The sequence below is a fragment of the Abramis brama genome (assembly GCF_963993115.1).
Source record: "Abramis brama genome assembly, chromosome: 25".
NCBI lineage: Eukaryota > Metazoa > Chordata > Actinopteri > Cypriniformes > Leuciscidae > Abramis > Abramis brama.
This window is the reverse complement of record NC_139987.1, coordinates 11,974,016-11,992,760: the sequence shown is the minus strand read 5'-3', so window position 1 is coordinate 11,992,760 and position 18,745 is coordinate 11,974,016. Positions and strand designations below refer to the sequence as shown.

General features: G+C 38.0%; 3 protein-coding genes across 3 annotated transcripts; all 3 read left to right on the top strand.

Annotated features, from left to right (window-relative positions):
* Window positions 1-2,119: 2,119 nt before the first annotated feature.
* On the top strand, window positions 2,120-8,857 carry LOC311076142 (uncharacterized protein). Its single transcript, XM_084104069.1, has 8 exons — window positions 2,120-2,566; window positions 2,771-2,994; window positions 3,802-3,940; window positions 5,059-5,198; window positions 5,502-5,554; window positions 5,703-5,827; window positions 7,002-7,313; window positions 7,391-8,857. Exons 2-8 carry the CDS (start codon window positions 2,780-2,782, stop codon window positions 7,721-7,723), a joined length of 1,317 nt encoding a protein of 438 aa, XP_083960195.1. The 5' UTR covers window positions 2,120-2,566; window positions 2,771-2,779; the 3' UTR covers window positions 7,724-8,857.
* Window positions 8,858-9,612: 755 nt separating this feature from the next.
* LOC311076108 (schwannomin-interacting protein 1) lies at window positions 9,613-14,936 on the top strand. The gene is made up of 7 exons (XM_084104006.1): window positions 9,613-10,009; window positions 11,425-11,657; window positions 11,805-11,935; window positions 12,023-12,110; window positions 12,218-12,331; window positions 14,097-14,217; window positions 14,352-14,936. The coding sequence occupies exons 2-7, from the start codon at window positions 11,460-11,462 to the stop codon at window positions 14,450-14,452; spliced, it is 753 nt and encodes a 250-aa protein (XP_083960132.1). The 5' UTR covers window positions 9,613-10,009; window positions 11,425-11,459; the 3' UTR covers window positions 14,453-14,936.
* Window positions 14,937-16,586: 1,650 nt separating this feature from the next.
* LOC311076620 (P2Y purinoceptor 3) lies at window positions 16,587-17,910 on the top strand (the record flags this gene model as incomplete). The annotated part of the gene is made up of 1 exon (XM_084104956.1): window positions 16,587-17,910. The coding sequence occupies exon 1, from the start codon at window positions 16,636-16,638 to the stop codon at window positions 17,908-17,910; it is 1,275 nt and encodes a 424-aa protein (XP_083961082.1). The 5' UTR covers window positions 16,587-16,635.
* Window positions 17,911-18,745: the final 835 nt, after the last annotated feature.

Genomic DNA, 18,745 nt, shown 5'->3' with positions numbered 1-18,745 from the left:
AATTACCAGATTACTGAGTGCCCTGTTACAGTGTTTACTTCCTTTTTATTCACATATTCATATATAGTTTTCTACACAGGTTTTAAAGCTAATATCTAAAAATAAACGGCCTTGGAGCCTCTACTGCATTAGCATAGACTGGTATTATACGTTTCCAATCTCATTTGACTATTTTGAACCAGCTATTTGAGATTAATCATTCATGAACCATAATTGTGGGGCAAATAGTTAAATGTCCCTTAGTATAAACATGTCAATGATCAGCAGAAATGAAGCTTATCATCTTTATCTGTGAGGCGAGGCCTGTGTCCATCTTGCTCTGTAGACATTCAGACCAGAGAAGCTCTGATAAAATGCCACCATCGGATCAGTGAGCCTGATAAATGTCAGTAAACTCCAAGTTTACTCGAGTCAAAGACATAACTTTGGATAAAAGAACAGGATGATATTTAGAGGCAGAAAACAGATAAAAGATAACCCTCAAAGTATACGTATACTAGTGATTGATGTTGTATCTACAACTTTTGCTTTCCAATAAATTATAGCCAGTACAGTTTTAGATTATTAACATCAATATTAGCAAGTAGTAAATGTAGAGATGTTTATAGGGTTTTTTGCTAGATGTTTAGAACTGAATCGTTTTCATAAAGGTCTTGTATAATATAGGCCAGGCCTATTATACTCCAACACAACAACAAAAAATAAAATAAACGCCTGCGGTAAATTCTGCATAATCATAATCATGCAATTTAAAATTAATTAAATATAATTAACTTGAACATAATCTTTATGGTGATTTGCAATGTAATCATCCATTGCTCCACTCAGTGCTAATATCCAATTCAGTAATAGTAGTCATCAATTATGGAGTTTTTATATAAAGTGAAGAACTGAGTATTATGAATGCTAAAGTACACTGATAAAACGTTTACAGTTACTGATCCGATATAAGTCCCACTCGTAACAGGGCCCAACAACAGCCACCACATCAAAAGCCAATCTGATCAGTTACACTGTCCTGTCAACCAGGAGTCTTTCAGAATTGTTCCTATATTTTGATATTTTTTTGATAATGTTATGGATATGGATATAAATAGTTTTCACCTCCAGTACAGCATCCATGACAAACTTTGTATGCAATAAAGAACTGCTTCATTGTTGAAACGATAGAAGACAAGTTTTGGATATTTTGGATATTACCTACATTGGATATTTGGTAAATAACCTCATCCAGCATTCTTTTTTGTTTTCTGTCCTAAAGTATCCCGTTGCCATTTCAAAGTGAGAAATCAAATGATTCGGTGCGTGAGTGAACAGTCTGAATCCCTAGTACATTTTCCCAAACCCATTTAACCGTTACCTCAAAAGAGTGTTTCATTCACAAAATAGGCCTATTATCAGGGGAAATGATTCTGTCAGTATTGAATGGTCAGTATGGTAATCTGTCCACCGTCAGACAAGGATTTATCAGTACTAATATTTTACAGGGTCACAGTATTTCACAGGGCCAAGTGACACTCCTGATGCAACATTTTGCGGTTGCACTTTATTTTACAGTACGTGTACTTACGTGTAGGCCTACTTACAGTGTACTTACCATAGGGTACTTACCCAAGAAGATACTGGGTAATAACTACATAGTTAAGTTTAGGTTTAGGAGTAGGTTCAGGGTTAGTACCTAATTATTACCCCGTTATTGTAACCACTATAGGTAGGCCTACATATATAGTATACTATGTACATGGAGAACAGGACTGTAAAATGAAGTGCTACCCATTTTACTATGTTTGTATACAGTAAATTCACAAAGAGTGTCTTATTGTACAAATAGGCTATTCACTAACAAAAAAAGTACAATGGCACTAACTTTTTAAATACCATGTAAATATCATATCTGATACCATCAGAGCACCAGTATAGCCTAGCCTAACTTAAAACACTTTAACTTGATGTAAGTTAAACAAACAAACTTAACTTGATGTCAACCTACGAGTACTTCAGGTAGCCGCTCTTAGTTTCAGATATGTTATCTACTGTTTCATCGAATTTTTAGATATAGTAAGTTAGTTGTTTTAAAAGTGACAGAGGGAAAGTGAAAGTGTGCCTTTATTTTGAATTCATTGCACGCGCTTTATATCCGCTTTTACAGTCAGTCAGATCATTAGGCTACTGAAAGAAACGAGGGAAATGTGTTGGGAACGTTGTTGGTATCGTGAAACTGTTAAAGAATTGGCAGTGGCGTATACAGTGTGAGTGTGTGTCTCGTTACTGATAAGAACGGACAGTTATAAAGTGAGCATGCCGGAAGATTTTCCTTTCAGCCAGTGCAGCCCTCCCACAGCAAACAACAGAGGAGAAATCCACAATGATTGGAGGCAGCTGACTCAAAGACATGACCGAAGTTCACATTAGTGACACATTATTCAACTGTTGTGGTGACCAAGCATTTATTTTCGAAATGCCTTCAAAATGGGGGATTATGCTCGCTAAACCTCCGCAGTAAACAGCTTTGTGTGTGTAGTGTGTGTGAGTGATTACCGGCGGTGAGTTTTCCGATCCAGACCAGGTAATTGCTTCTGACTCATATGAGACCTGCAGGTTTGCTGATAAATGTACTGCGCATGCGCACATTTGTCAATATAAAAATCATTGTTTATTTATATAAATTACGAAAAATTATATAACATTGGAGGGTAAAATACTTTTGGATTTTTCACTCCGAAACTTTATTTATTTTTGTCTGTTTATTTTTGTGTCGGTTTTCGTGTAGCTCTGGAGAATGGAGCGGAGGAGTAGAGCTCGTGTAGCGGTGATAGGGGCAGGGCCGGCAGGGCTTTGCGCCGCTCGACACATCCTGTCTAGGCCCGAGACCTTTGATCCACCCGTGGTTTATGAAATGACTGATCATTTTGGTGGGACCTGGTTCTATGAGGAACAAGTTGGCCCACATGACAATGTGTATCCCATCCACAGCAGTATGTATAGGGACCTCAGGTAGAGACCAATAAATTGTGCATAATCCTGCTGAGAATAAAGGCATTTTAAACCTTGTGGTTTTCATCACTTTTGGGCTGGTTTAGACTAGTCTAGATTGTCTGATCTCCCAGACTGACAAGCTGAATTCTATTAAAGTTGCCATGAAATGGAAGTTGCAATAGTTTTCCAACTCCCCCTCTTTGGATGTAATGGGTGGAGCTTGACTTAAATTAGGTTTAGGGATAGGGTTATGGGTAGAGTTAAGGTGTGGCTGGACTGTCAAGCTCCACCCATTTTATCTGTATTGAGCAGCCTTTTCTTCCCTGTTGTGATGTATTCCAAGTGAAACAATTTCTCAAACAAGAAAAAATGTAGGGCGGGACTTGATTTTGCCCATCAGTAATTGATTGGATCGTTGGATTGCAGTTGTTTACTCTTGCTGTTTTTTTTTTTTTTATTGTTTTTTTTATTAAAGATTATGAGATCACGTGATTTAAAAATATATAAATAAGGATGTGCATGGATGAATCATTTATAATAAATATTTCATAAAAAAACAAGAATTGTCCATTTTGATTTCATGGTGACTTTAAGCAAATATCCTACCAAAATAATGTTCTCCTCTATTAATAAGCGCACACCAACAAAACAAAGTCAGCAATAGACAGACCTGACCAAGCTGGCAGAACAGACAACAGCAAACCAGTCTAGGTTTAAGATGTGTCTTTTTATTTTGAGCAGGGAATTTATTTGTTTATTTGTTTTTCATTTGTGTCCAATTTTTGTATAAATTTAGTACTATAAAATCCCATATCTGTTTTAAAGAACCAATTTGCCTAAGGAGGTTATGATGTTCCCTGAATTTCCCTTTGATGACCACCTGCCTTCTTTTTTGCACCATACGTCGGTTCAGCGGTATTTGGAAAAATACTGTGAGAGACATGACATCGCCCGTCATATCAAGGTATGTGATTGTCTTTAATATAAATTCTATGTCTGTAATGAAACTTAATCAGTCTCCTGCTGGTTTTTTCTTTTAATGCAAGAAATGTGGGTTGACAATAAATTTTTAGATTTATTAAAGCCTAAACCAGGAGACAAACCATCCAGAGTTTTGTTATAAACCAGTCCATCACCATTCCTATGAATAATGTCTCTAGATATTTGATTATTGAATATTTGAGTGTATGAGAACTGATGGTATGGGTAGTATAGTATACAAAATTAAAGAGTTAGTTCACCCAAAAATGAAAATTCTGTCAGTATTTACTCACCCTCATGTTGTTCCAACCCCATAAGACTTTCGTTCATCTTCGGAACACAAATTAAGATGTTTTTGATGAAATCTGAGAGCTGGATCACTCCACCATAGGCTTCTATGGGATCGAAACTTGCCAGCCCAGAAAAGTTAGTAAAGACATCGTTAAAATAGTCCAAGTGACTACAGTGGCTCAACCATAAGTTTATTTTAAGCGACAAGAATACTTTTTGGATTTTGATCCAACTCTCAGATTTCATCAAAAATATCTTAATTTGTGTTCCGAAGATGAACGAAAGTCTTATGGGGTTGGAACAACATGAGGGTGAGTGATTACTGACAGAAGTTTCATTTCTGGGTGAACTAACCCTTTAATAGTGATGTTTCTTCACACAGTGTGGCATTTAACAGACAATATGGATAAATAATCAGGTGACAAAGGCATGTGTCCATGTATTCTAAGTCTGAGAAAGCAATGCCATTAAAAATGTCTGGTATTACATCTCTTTTCATAGTTGCTGGAACATGATCATAGTCCTCCTACATAAAACTCTATATTAGTTGAGTATCAACAGCTATTAGGGTAAAATTGTTCATCAACTAGTGGCCAGAAAGTTGAGATCATACTGATTGCCTATTGATCAGGGTTGTAGTAGGGGCCGCTGACCTCTGCTTGTCAGACAAAGACATCAGCATCACCACAAAAATCGAAAGACCCGTCAAGTGTGTTTAGAAGCCACAGCAGAAACGTTCTCAGTATTAGTATTTTTCTTACCAACAGAAGCAAGAATATTGCTTATGACAGACTGCTTTGTCCCTCACAGTTCAACACCGCGGTGGAAAAGGTGAAGCCCGTCTCCATGGAGACGGAGACGGGGGGAGCAGTGACGTGGGAGGTAATTTCGCACCGCACATGTGGAGACCGGAACACGCAGACGTTCGACTCAGTGTTCGTCTGCAACGGGTGAGGAATGCCATCTTAAAGAGTCCTTTTATCTCCCAGACATGCTCAAATGGACACAATTGCATCTAATCTCCAATTGCAGCTTCACAGCGATGTTCTAAATGCATAGCATTATTCAAATAGTGGCATGTTCATTTACCCTATAATATTCCCAGAGGCTTTTATCTCGCTGAATTCTCTCAGAGGTGATGTGAATGGGTATTATGTTATGCATTCATGTGGCATTTGTGCGAGGGAATTCAGAAGACCACAGGAGCCCTTAGCATCTCAGCGCTGACTCATATTTCCTTCCTCTTTCTGCAGGCATTACTCCGACCCCCACCTGCCCTACATTCCTGGAATAGAGCATTTTGAAGGTACAACAAATGATCACTGATCACTACAAATGCATAACCCTAAAAGCCCCAACTATTAGTCTCATTACACCCCTGCATCTCCACTTTTTTCTCTCTGTCTCTCATCTTCTTACATATATCTTTGCCTTCTTCCGCTGCTGTTTTGCAGGGAAAGTCTTACACAGTCACTCGTACCGCTATCCAGAGCCCTTCGCCAACAAGTCCGTTGTGGTCTTGGGGGCCAGAGCATCTGGTGTGGACATTTCCATTGAGTTAGCCCAAGTTAATGCTCGGGTTTGTGGCTTAACTTCTTTTTTTTTTTTTTTAAGTGGCTTTTTTTGGTTGTGAATTAGAGGGTTGTTCTCCCAAAAATGAAAATCTGTCATTATCCTGCCAAAGTATTATTTTTTCATCCGTGAAACACAAAAGATGTCAGTTTGTGCAGCTCTGAATGATGACAAATGCTGTGCTCCAAAAAAATGACCAAAAGCAAGTCCATTCAAGTCCATTAAAGCAGTGTTATTTAGTATAATTTATATGCTATTATATATAGATTTTTTAATTAATTTTTTTATTTTTTTATATTTCCTGTTTTCAATTTAATTTTAGTTAAAGTTTTAGGTTTGTTTTGTTATTTTTATTAGTTTTTTTTTTTTTTTTTTATATGTCTATATCATTTTTTGTCATTTTTATTTAAATCTTAATTATTTTAGTACATAAAGTTTAAATAAATGAAAATGAAAAATGTTGCCTTGGCAACTAGCTGAAATTTTTTATATTATATTTTATTTTAGTTAACATTTATTAGATTTCAAGCAACAATTTTTTTTTTATGGTTTTAGTTTTAGTTAATAATAACTCTGATTCAAAGTCTTTTGAAGTCATAAAAGTATACAGAGCAGTATTTAAAGGGTTAGTTCACCCAAAAATGAAAATTCTGTCATCATTTACTCACCCTCAAGTTGTTCCAAACCTCTGCTGAACACAAAATATATAAAAAAAATGTATGGGCCCCACTGACAAATATGCTATGGAAGTCAATGGGGCTCATTAACTCTTTTGTGTTCAGCAGAAGAAAGATTTTTTTTCCTGATAATCTGTTACACTAGGATGTATGTCACAATAAAGAAAAGGTCTGTCACAACATCTTTTTCATTGCTACTTTAAACCTTCCCGCTGTGCATTTTTATTACATCAAAAAGATCAGCATGACTTTTTCTCCTTTGAGTTTCACAAAAGAAAGAAAGACTTATGGGTTTGGATCAACTTGAGGGTAAATACATTTTAATAAAAACGATTTTACGATTGCCATATCCCTTTAAATCAAATTTTGTTATGGATTTGTCAATCCTATCCATATCAGTAGTTCAAATGTATAATCTTAAACACTTGGAACTGGTCTTAGTATCTGTAAGGACTGAAAAGAGAAGCTGGCCTCTGCTAAAGTTTTCTCTCTTTCTCATTTTAGGTGATTCTAAGTCATAGCACACCAACTATGTCCTTACCTCTGGGTATCCAGCAGGCTACCTCTGTTGTTGGGGTCTTGGAGAACGGATCTTTACAGTTCCAGGATGGATCAGTGACCCGGGCTGATATTCTTCTGTTCTGTACAGGATACAACTTTAACTTCCCTTTCCTTTGTCCATCAGAGCTAGGCCTGGACATACAGGCACTTTTTGTGACTCCGCTCTACAAGTACTTGCTGCCCCCTGGCTTCCCGTCGATGTTTTTTATTGGCATTTGCAAAATTATTTGCCCTTTCATACATTTTGACTGTCAGGTGAGCAGAGAGAAAAAACTGGATTGAATAGTGAATGTGATTCATTCTCACTGTAACATTATCATTTTTATCCATAGGTTCAGTTTGCTCTTGCTGTTCTGGATGGCTCGGTAAAGCTGCCCACCCAGGCAGAGATGGAGAAGGAGCTGCAGAGAGAGATGCAAAAAAAACTAGACGCAGGTGTGCAGGTGAAGCACTTGCTCCATTTGGACAAGGATCAGTGGGATTATTATCTGGATCTGGCCAGGATGGCCCGGTTCACACCCCCTCAGCCAGTGTTTCAGAGTCTATATGAAGAGGTGGGCAGACAGAGGAAGAAAAACCCACAGAAATACAGACAGATCAACTATAGGCTCATTGATGCCACACAGTGGGAGCTTTTGGAAGCTTCGCCAGAAAAGACTGATTGAGTTTAGCTAGAGTTTGAGGAAAATTAATTGAATTACACAGTTTTCCTGTCATACCTGAGATGCTTTCTTTTTGTAGGAAAATAAAGTCTGTGGAAATACTGAAGGAAGAAAATTCTCTTAATGATTCTTAATAATTATACAAACAAATTAGAGATCAAAGTTAATTTGATCTAATTAACTAATCCGGCCAATCACATGGCAGCAACTCAATGCATTTAGGCATGTAGGTCAAGATGATCTGCTGAAGATGAGCATCAGAATGGGGAAGAAAGGTGATTTAAGTGATTCTGAATGTGGCATGGTTGTTGGTGTCAGACGTGCTGGTTTAAGTACTTCAGAAACTGCTGATCTACTGGGATTTTCACGCACAATCTCTAGGGTTTACAGAGAACGGCCTGAAAAAGAGAAAATATCCAGTGAGTGGCAGTTCTGTGGGCGAAAATGCCTTGTTGACGCCAGACTCAGAGGAGAATGGCCAGACTGATTCGAGCTGATAGAAAGTAACTCAAAATGATGAGTCTCAGTTTCTGCTGCGACATTCAGATGGTAGGGGCAGAATTTGGTGTAAACAGCATGAAAACATGGATCCATCCTGCCTTGTATCACAAGGGGCTAGGGGTGGTGTGGAGGATATTTTCTTGCCACACTTTGGGCCTCTTAGTACCAAATGAGTATCGGCCTACCTGAGTATTGTTGCTGACCATGTCCATCCTTTTATGACCACAGTGTATCATCTTCTGATGGCTACTTCCAGCAAGATAACGCACCATGTCACAAAGCTCAAATCATCTGAAACTGATTTCTTGAACATGACGGTGAGTTCACTATACTCAAATGGCCTCCACAGTCAACAGATCTCAATCCAATACAGCACCTTTGGGACGTGGTGGAACGAGAGATTCATGGATGTGCAGTCGACAAATCTGCAGCAACTGCGTGATGCTATCATGTCAATATGGACCAAAATCCAAGAATTACGGCAGTTTTGAAGGCAAAAGGGGGCCCAACCCAGTACTAACAAGGTGTACCTAATGAAGTGGCCATGACTGAGTGTTTGTATATAATTTACAATGTCTAAATCTATATCCATTTTGTTTTCTTTTATTATTAGCATAACAAATAGAAATAAAATATTAGCACTGACTGAAGTTTAATTGAAACATTTGATTGTAAAAATTTCTTAGTATTTTCTACTTATGTTTTTCTTTTGTTTTAAAGACAGCAAGTAACTACGCAAGTAATACAGTAGACACACTTGATAGTTCCTGACGTAAAAAAAAAAAAAAAAAAATCATTAAGGTCGATCATTGCCTTCACTAACCCGTATACATATAGGCTACATGTAGGCCTACATAAATTGGTCAATGGCATAACACTTCTTTTTTTATGTCCATGTAACTGTCCAGAGATTGTAAAAAAAAAGAAATGGGTCTCAAAAGGCTGATATTGCTAGAAAAAAAAAAATGTTGGCATAAATATTTTTTCATAATCTCTCTTTTTTATATATTTTTTTAAGTCAGTAAAACCATTTTGTCAATAGTGTAAAATATTTACTGTTTACTTGATAGTAACACAACTTTACATTTTAGTCACTAAACCTTTTAAAGGTTTTCTTAATATTCCTTTTTTTTTTTTTTTTTTTACTGTTTGATCCTGCAAAATAAAATGATTTCTGGTGTTTTTTTGAATGTTTTAGTTTACTACTTTCACTGCATCTTAACTCATGGCAAATCAACAACCTCGAGCTCCTCCAGAAATGTGCAAATATTTACAGAGATGCGATGTGAAGTTTATGTTAGGGTTTAAGAGGATGTGATTTTCTACATAATTGAAGCATTGCATCACAGCTTTCATCAGCAGTGTGAACACGACACAGTCCCGCAGACTTTCCCATCTGCTCGCGGTCTTCATCTCACAACATGTGAAATCGGACACCTACTTTCTCAACCCTTCCCAAACTTCTTATCTGCACTTCCAGCTGTCATTACAACAGTAGGCTATACAAAACATTAGCGCAATTCAAACTTTAACAGAAGCAACTGACTCCACAAGTTCAGAAGATCGACATCGATAAAAAGTCGCCGTTAGCTTGCGTTTTAAGAAAACAGGAGAAGAAACACGGACGGAGGGCGGGTGGAAAGCCAAATCCAAAGGGGTGTTTCCTCTCCAGCAGAGGAAACATTGAAGTAGGGAGAAATAATTCACTAAACTGAGCGAAAAGTGTAAATACATTGACGTTTAACTTAGGTGACAGTCGCGATGTCGACATCAGTTTTCCGATAAAAGGTGAGTGAATTAATGTCATCAACATCTTTCAGAAAAGAAAACAGGAACTGGAGGGGCTCAGCAGCGATCTAACTTTGTCACTTGTAAAATTAAGTATAAAGTGTATGATTGATATATATATATATATAAAAAAAACACTTCCCGAAGATTTGTTTTTAAAGATGCACGTATTAGTCATGCGTCACGAAGCAAACAGAAAAGCTGCTTCACTTTAATGTGACTGGGCTGACTTGTTTTCTTTGAAAATAAGAATTTCCTTTAAAGGTCTGTGGAATAAAATTAAGTGCCTTAATTTTGTCCCTCATGATGTGTAAACAATGACACGAACAATGAAAGGCAGATACCAACTTTTATGTGTTAATACAGGCATTTTCACTTGTAGCCTATGTATGTAACTTTACAAAAATGTGGTAAATGTATTTGTCCCCTTCTGTCTCCTCGAGGAGTCTTTTGGCATGGCCCCAGCCATGTTTCCAAATTCTCCCGTGTTAGGAAATCTGCCCCAGTTTGATTGCTAAATTTCAAATTTGCTATAAAACTGTCAACCCTGTTGCTTTAGGCATACATTTAAAGGCCTAACTTTTATACGTAAATAAAATGTATCATAGTTTTCACAAATATTAAGCACCAGCACAACTGTTTTCAACATTGATCATAAAAAATGTTTCTTGAGCAGCAAATCAGCATATTAGAATGATTTCAGAAGGATCTTGCTGCTGAAAATTATATAAGAAAATATATAAAAATAGAAGAATTTAGTTGTAATAATATTTCACAATATTACTGTATACTGTATTTTTGATCAAATAAATGTGGCCTAGGTGACCATAAAATACTTTCAAAAACAACCCAATAACAAAAATAATCTTACCGACCCAAACTTTTGAACAATATAGCGTATATTACATTTTAAATCTTGAATTGCCACAACTAACTTTATCACTTAAAGATTTTCTGATAGGATGTAAATATTCCCATTTTGTGGAGGGATAACAGATAAATGTACAGTAGCCTACCATTTATCCAGTTTCCAACATTGATAATAAATCATCATATTAGAATGATTTCTGAAGGAACATGTGACACTGAAGACTGGAGTAAATAAATTAATAATAAATAAATTATATTTTTAAATATATGAAAATAGAAAAGCATTATTTTAAATTGTAATAATATTTCACAATATTACTGTTTCTTTCTGTATTTTCAAATCAAATAAATGCTGGCTTGATAAGCATAAGAGACTTCTTTCAAAAACATTTTTTATTTTTTATTTACTGTACTGTATGTCTATATAATATATTTCAAAATAATTTAGCTTTATGAAAGTTTTGGAAATTATCTTAATTATTTTTATTCAATTATGTTTTTCATTTTGTGGCATTAAATGCATGTGGAAATGGATGTGCTTTTAGCCTGTCTATGCTGGACTAGCATAACTCTCCAACGGATGGAGGAGAATCCAGACAGCGACAGGCATTATGAGAGGACCACAGATGACCCCTCACCCTCTGGCCAGAGGACCAAACAGAATAGTGAGGAGACCCCCCTGGGTGATCACGACCTACCCATCATGCAATGGGAGGATTTAAGTTTACGGATTGCAGAGCTAGAAAGGCAGGAAGAGGAAAGAAGGACAAAGGCAGAGGTAACATTTTATCTGGACTTTATATATATACACTACAACACAAAGTTTGGAATAATTATGATTTTTTTTTAATGTTTGCTGCATTTATTTGACCTAAAATACAGTCAAATATTTCTTATTATTATCAATGTTGACCTTGTGTTTTAGAGTCTAGGTTTATCAGAGCGAGATAGAATACTTGGATGCTGGACAGGGTCAAAACACCATTCACTCCACCGGGAGCCATGGGCAGATGAGAACGACTACAGTCCCTGCCGCGTTCCTGTCATAACCTCACGGTATTACGCATGAGCAGGTTCATAATGTTGAGACGCGTTGTTCTGATGTTTCTATTCAAATGTGCTCTGTGTGTTTCCATCAAACAGATTTAATAGTCCTAAAAATCTTCAGCTCTGTTTCATCAACAACAGCGAGAGCGAGGGGGAGGATGACGAAGGAGCATCTAGCAAAGAGGTGGGAGCAGATAGTCGTGATAGTAGCTTCGCTGAGTTTTTTAAAGTTGTACCTCAGGTCATGATTTATGACGCTGCAAAAAAGCATTAGGTTTTTGTCATCCTCAGAGCTCATGTGAGGCGGAGGTACGTGGGAGTTGCTCTCTGGGGCTAAAACAGGAAGTGAAAACAGCTCTCAGGGCTCTCAGAGACAAGCTATTGGCCGAAGAGAAAGAGAAAGAGGTGAGGGGTTTCAAAGGCATAGTTCACCTAAGAGTATGGTCTGTCTGTCATCCATGGAACACAAAAGGATATTTTTTAAAAGTGGAGCTTGTAATGGGGACTGAAGCTTTCAAGTTTCAAAATTGATTCAAAAGCACCATAAAAGTATCATTCAAGGCATCTACTTTTGTGTTCCACAGTATAAAGTTAGTCAGGATCACATAAGTAGATGATGACGGAAAAGTGGCCTTGTTTCCAGAAGTAATTTTCTCTTTCATGTTCTTAAAAAAAAAAAAACTTCAATAAAGAGTTCCTGTCATGAACCAAACCAACCAGCTCTGGGATGAGTCACATTTCATTTGAATTATATAATATATCAATATTTGATCTCTTATGCTCAACAAGGCTGCATTTATTTAATCAAAATTACAACAAAAACAGTATTATTGTGAAATATTATTACAATGTCGAATAACTGTTTTCTATTTTAATCTATTTTAAAAATGGTATTTATTGCTAGGGGTGGGTCAAAATATCGATAGGGTGATATATCGTTGTCCTTCTTCGTGCGGTACGATAATCGGTACGCTGGCGCCAAATATCAATATTTTAATTAATAACCGAGCACTTACACAGGTATGCACAGGAGCGTTTGAAAGCAGTCGTCTATCAGCGGATCCCTAATATATCCTTATAGAAGCCTGCTTTCAAACGCTCCCGTGTGTATCTGTCAAAGATGTCTATTTACAACATGTTTCTGAAGCGTTGATCATTGTAGCCAATCACAGACATATATGTTAAGCGCGTGAACACAGTGACCAAGAGGTGTTTAAGAATCCTCTCAAAATGCTAAGGAGAAATGCTAGCATTGTCACGTTTTAAAAATTTGAAAACACCCAAGTCGGTACCTTTGACAACACTCTTCCCAGATTTATTTTAAGGAAGCTGGTGAACACTAGCCTGGCTAACGTCAGACCTTGTCTCATTGAGACGTGGTCTGGGAACCACATGTTCATTTTCTCGTATTTGAGGCGTGGTTTACGAATGCCCAGAGCCGTTTATTGGGCACTACAGATGTCTATCAAATGTGCCTGTACGTAGCTCATAGCCAATCGTTTCAATTATACCAGATGACGTATGTAGAGCGACAGAAACTCGACGAGGAAGACGACGAAATAAACTTGCGTTCTAAACTACTTAGCACACTATCTAAGGCTGCATCGAAAGGTAACTTCGCGTCTGATGCCATGTTGGATCCATAGATATAAACAAACTGCTTCGGTGTGTCGCATAGACGTCATCATCGTCTTGCTGCTCCCTCCCCGTTCTGTGATTGGTTCCCTCGCTGAGGCGAAAATCTGGTCCATGGTATCCAGGCTGCCTAGCAGCGTGAATAAAATCGCGCTGCGCACAAGGAAGCATGGGGAAACCCAGGCTAGGTAAACACTGAGATGTTCCCAGGTTTAAATAAAAGAGGTTGGCAAATTGTGAAATGTACCAGATTTATATAAAACAAATCCATAAGCAGTTAAATGTGTCAGTTTACACACAAAGAAAAGTTTAAGCTTTTAGAAAGCATAAGCTTAAAATGTTAAATGAACTTAAAATGTTAAAAAAGAGTTTTACTTCTGCAGTGTTGCTGTGGTACTTGTGCCTTTAAGGCAGAGGAGTGTAAGATTTATGTGTTATTTGAACTTAATCCAGTAGAGTTTTTTTTGTGCGACTGTCTTTGTGGTCATTCATTTTTCTCGTATTTCTTTTTTTCATATTTTTGTTTTAATTTCAGCAAGAAGTCACCCACAGTAACGTGAACATAAGGAGAAAGATTCTTAGCCTTAGCGATCTGCAGACATGCTCTTTACTGCAGCTGAATGCGCTCAGGGCCTCACTGAATGAAGACATTCAAGGTATCGTTTTCCTCAAGGGTACAGTTTGCAAGAGCAACATTTTAAATAAAAAATGCCACTCACAAATGTGTTATAATTTCCATGCTTCTTTAAACACTTATCCACTCATACACTAATTTGATTTGTGCTTTTAGATTTGAGCTCAGAACTGGTGAAACATCTTGTAGTACGAGACCACCTTCGGAATAAGCAAGATGCTTTGCTCCTGGATGTACAGGATATGACGACATTGTGAATGATTTTCATAACTGCAGTTCAACGTTGGCACTTTTCTGAAAGCAGTAATTTACTCTTACTCATCCTGTGGACTAACAAGGCCAGAATATCCTGTTGTTCTTGAAGAAATGTAGCCCTCAAAGAAACTTTTGCTAAAATGTGAGTCACATTGATTATAGTCACAAGTTTTATTGTGGAAAAAGTGCCTTAATAACAAACCCTAATGGCTCTGATTCATGTCTCATCACTTATGGTTTAGTTTTGCTTCTGTAAATAGAGAATATAACAAGCTGCTGTCAAAGCCATATGTGATCAATAACTGTGATGTATTAATCATCCGTTACAATAAGCATTCCATTGAAATACAGTATTAGTAATCGTCATATGGTGTGAATTATGAATGTGCCTTACAACTTTCCTGTGTATCGAAGTTATACATGAGAATGAATATCTCAGTGCTAAATATTCACAATAATTTAATAAATCATTTATTTTGTATTTTATACAGAGTTGTCAGCCTTTTTTGTGGAATTGGAAATGCAAGTAGTGGAATCGTGACAATTATGCTATTCATACTTAAAGTCGGTATGAAACGGAGGTTGCGATAGTCTTTTCTTCTCTATTGTGACTTATATACAGGTGAAACTGCTTCTCGAACAAGAAAAAATGTAGGGCGGGGCTTGATTTTGTCCATCGGGAATTGATTGGATGGTTGTGGTCTGCTATTGGTCGATCTCATGTGAGTGACAGGTTGTCCCGCCCTCACGCAATAAATAAGTCATCAGAGAATAGATGTGGCTGCAAGAGGGTGGGTAAGTTTGATTAAAGATTAAAAAGGCCACATTGGGAAAAAAAGAATGGTTTGAGGGGGTACATAAAACAAAAGAAGTTATATATTGTTAAAATTATTTGTACGGATTTTTTTAGCCCTGGTAAGTTTTACATAACGAACCTGTGTGTTGAACATAAATGTACTCAACTGCATGCAGCTCTGCTGACTGACCATTCAAGCACAGTGGATGGCGAGAGAGAGAGAGGGCAAAGAGGCGAGACAGAAAAGAAAAGAAGGAAGCACACAGAATTACTGATTGAGACATGACTAGTAAAATTTTGCAGATCTGGATAGTAAATTGTAATCAGAGACTGTAGATGCAGTGCAGCAAAACATACACAGCACTGAACTTTTCATCCTGACCTTTTATCAGATGCGTGAAGAAATTAATGCATTTTGGCTGCACATTGGAGTTACCTTTTTTCCTTGACCTTTAAACAGGTAAGATATTTCATATAGATCTATCAAAACAAAACAAACATTGCTTTAATACTTAGGGAGGGAGGGGGGGGGGGGGGGGGATGACCTATATAGTCTCATATATATCTCAATAATACTTTCAAATTTCTCTAGTTTACATTTTCAAACTTTTAATACTCAAATCATGGTGTTTATAATTGATATGCACACTTTTGTGTCGAACTGTACGCTGGATTGGGTTTCCGCTCAGCGATTCTTGTCTGAATGAATGAGTATTAATTATTTACTGGAACATACCTGCAAGAACACATGATACTGTAATACCAAAGCTGCCTCTGTAGTACACAGGAATATTTATTAAGAAACAAACTCAAGTAATTCATGAACCAAACATGGACATTGTCATTAGTGCTTCATGTTATGTAGGTACTATGCATATAGATGAATGCATCAGCCATGTCTTGACATAAATTAGGCATCTTAACACAGTTTTCATTGCAAACGAGGTCAGTTAGGTCAGGAAGTGACGCGTGTTGATACCTCTTAATTTGTGCGAAGACAAACCGCAAAGCAAAAGAACTCGTCTAATACATGGGACACAAAAAAATGGGGGATGGAAAGATGAATGAAGGGTTTACGGAACGGTTTGTTACTGATTGATGGGGCAATAGACCAGAAGAGGCCGAATCAGCATTATAGACAGAGAAAGTTGAAGGGCTGAGTCATTGGTCAACCTGCAGTTTGCTTGGAAATAAACTATAGGACGGACTGCAAACACGAAAGTTCAGATTTACAGTGCAATCACAGTAAAAATATGTAACGTTCATCTGTTTTCTCTAGCTCGGAGCGATGTCCTCACAGGATATCCTGAAGGTTTCTAGATTGAGTTGAAGAGCTCCAGAGAAGACAGTGATGTGGCTTTGTGGTTACGAGATCAAGGACAGTTGATCATGAAGACCACGACTTCAGTCTCCAACGCATCAGTGCAGGCAGATGTTCGAAACCACAGCGTGCTGCACAGCTGTAGCATCGACGAGTCCTACAAGTATGTCATCTTGCCTCTCTGCTACTCCTTGACCTTCTTGCTCAGCCTCGTCCTGAACTCCACCGTCCTCCTGCGGTCCTACCGGTGCAAGAGTGGCCGTCAGTGGAACACTTCGCTGATCTACATGGTCAATCTGGCCTCCACGGATCTGATGTACAGCTTCTCACTGCCGTTCCTCGTGGCTAGCTACGTGATGCGTGACCACTGGGTTTTCGGAGACTTCATGTGCAGGCTGGTGCGTTTCTTGTTTTACTTCAACCTGTACTGCAGCATCTTCTTCCTCACCTGTATATCCGTCCATCGCTACATGGGCATCTGCCATCCGATCAGAACCATCACCCTGGAGAGCAAGCGGGTGGTTAGAGGCATTTGCGCTGCCGTTTGGGTCGTGGTGTTCATACTTACGTGCCCCATCGTCCGGTTCGCCAAAACAGGGGATGTTTTGAGGAAACTAGGAGGTGGAGTGAATGAAGGAGTCGATTCTTGGTCGGAAGGTAGCAGTGATGCTGGAAGAGTCGAGGTGGAGGTTTACAGGAACTGCTGGGATGACGCAATAGACACAGAGTTTTCCGAATACGTGCCTTACGGAATCGTTCTGCACCTTCTGGGCTTCTTTTTCCCTTTTATCGTCATTGCGTGGTGCTATTCGCAGGTGGTGCGGACCATTTTCCTGACGCTACATTCCCAGCCACAGGTGCAGGAGGAAGGGGGAATGTGTGGTGGGGTGGAAGGGGTCAAGGACAGGACGTCCGTGTCCATCTCGGGGTCTCAACACGCGCCGTACCTCAACAGGCGACGCAAGTCCATCAAAACCATCATCGCCATCACCATCCTGTTCGCACTGTGTTTTCTGCCCTTCCACATTACGCGCACGCTCTTCCTCGTCCTCAAGGAAACGAAGGCCGTCGAGTGCCAAACCATGCGGATGGTTTCCATTTGCTACAAGATCACTCGGCCGCTGGCTTCCTGCAATTCGTGGCTCAATGCGCTCCTTTATTTCTTAACAGGAGACAAAAGCTTAGCCTGCTGTGGACGGTCCGACGCCGGTCATAACACCCACCTTCTCTGGCCTTTACAGATTCTTGGAGGACAGAAAGAGGCTGAGGATCAAGAGCAAGGCCATTCACATAAAGCAGACGAAGCTCAGGAAAGTGACTCGAAATCGTCAGGAATAACATAGATGAGGTTGGGAATGCACAAAGGGACAGACCTACTTTAAATGCTCCAGATTTCATATTATTTATTATTCATTAATATTACTGAGTAATTTCACACAATCTTGAGTATTACAGCATGTTTAATGCTAGTGTGCGACCGAGCAGTTATAACCAGCCACCTCTTTTAAACATTATTTTTTGTGTTTGTTTGTTTGTGATGGATATTTAGTGAGTAAAAATGTAAAATCAGTAAATATTAATAAAGTAATAATTCATCAAAGTATGAAATTGGCATTTCTCAAGCACAAAATAAGTTATTAATTGCTGAGTGACCAGAAGTGAAGTAGGCCTACTGTTAACAGGCCAAAATAATAAACAAAAGAAACAGGAAGTAAAAAGTTACTAATTTACATCTTGTGACAATAAAACTGATTCGCTCACACTAATAGCAAGGCATGCCCTGTGTGTTGTAGAGATCCCAAAAGTATTTTTAGTATTTTTAAATTTAAGGCCTGGAGTGAATAAAAAGTAATTTTAATGCATCTCAAAGATAAAATCACACACTTTGTCTAAATGAAACCTTAAAAGCACACACACTTTCAGCACTTTGTAATTTATTATGCTTTTTTTATGCTTGAATTTGTAATTCCTCAGCATTCGCCAATTCATAAGCAACACCAGACATTTGCTTTAGGAATGATACAATAAATTAACTTCATGAATAATTCTATTTTGTTAAATATGTTTGCCTTAAATACAGTTCTGAAAGAAAATACACACATTCACTATAAATGGTTAATATTGAATATGTAAGCGTGTAAAATTCATAAGAATTCACCATTAAAAATGAAAACCAGA

Bases quoted from the DNA above. Each gene is read 5' to 3' on its own strand.
- LOC311076142 (XM_084104069.1), top strand. From the start codon at position 2,780: ATGGAGCGGAGGAGTAGAGCTCGTGTAGCGGTGATAGGGGCAGGGCCG. The intron at 2,995-3,801 runs GTAGAGACCAAT...TCTGTTTTAAAG, and splicing joins AGTATGTATAGGGACCTCAG to AACCAATTTGCCTAAGGAGG. The intron at 5,199-5,501 runs GTGAGGAATGCC...CTCTTTCTGCAG, and splicing joins TCAGTGTTCGTCTGCAACGG to GCATTACTCCGACCCCCACC.
- LOC311076108 (XM_084104006.1), top strand. From the start codon at position 11,460: ATGGAGGAGAATCCAGACAGCGACAGGCATTATGAGAGGACCACAGAT. The intron at 11,658-11,804 runs GTAACATTTTAT...CTTGTGTTTTAG, and splicing joins AAAGAAGGACAAAGGCAGAG to AGTCTAGGTTTATCAGAGCG. The intron at 12,111-12,217 runs GTGGGAGCAGAT...TGTCATCCTCAG, and splicing joins AAGGAGCATCTAGCAAAGAG to AGCTCATGTGAGGCGGAGGT.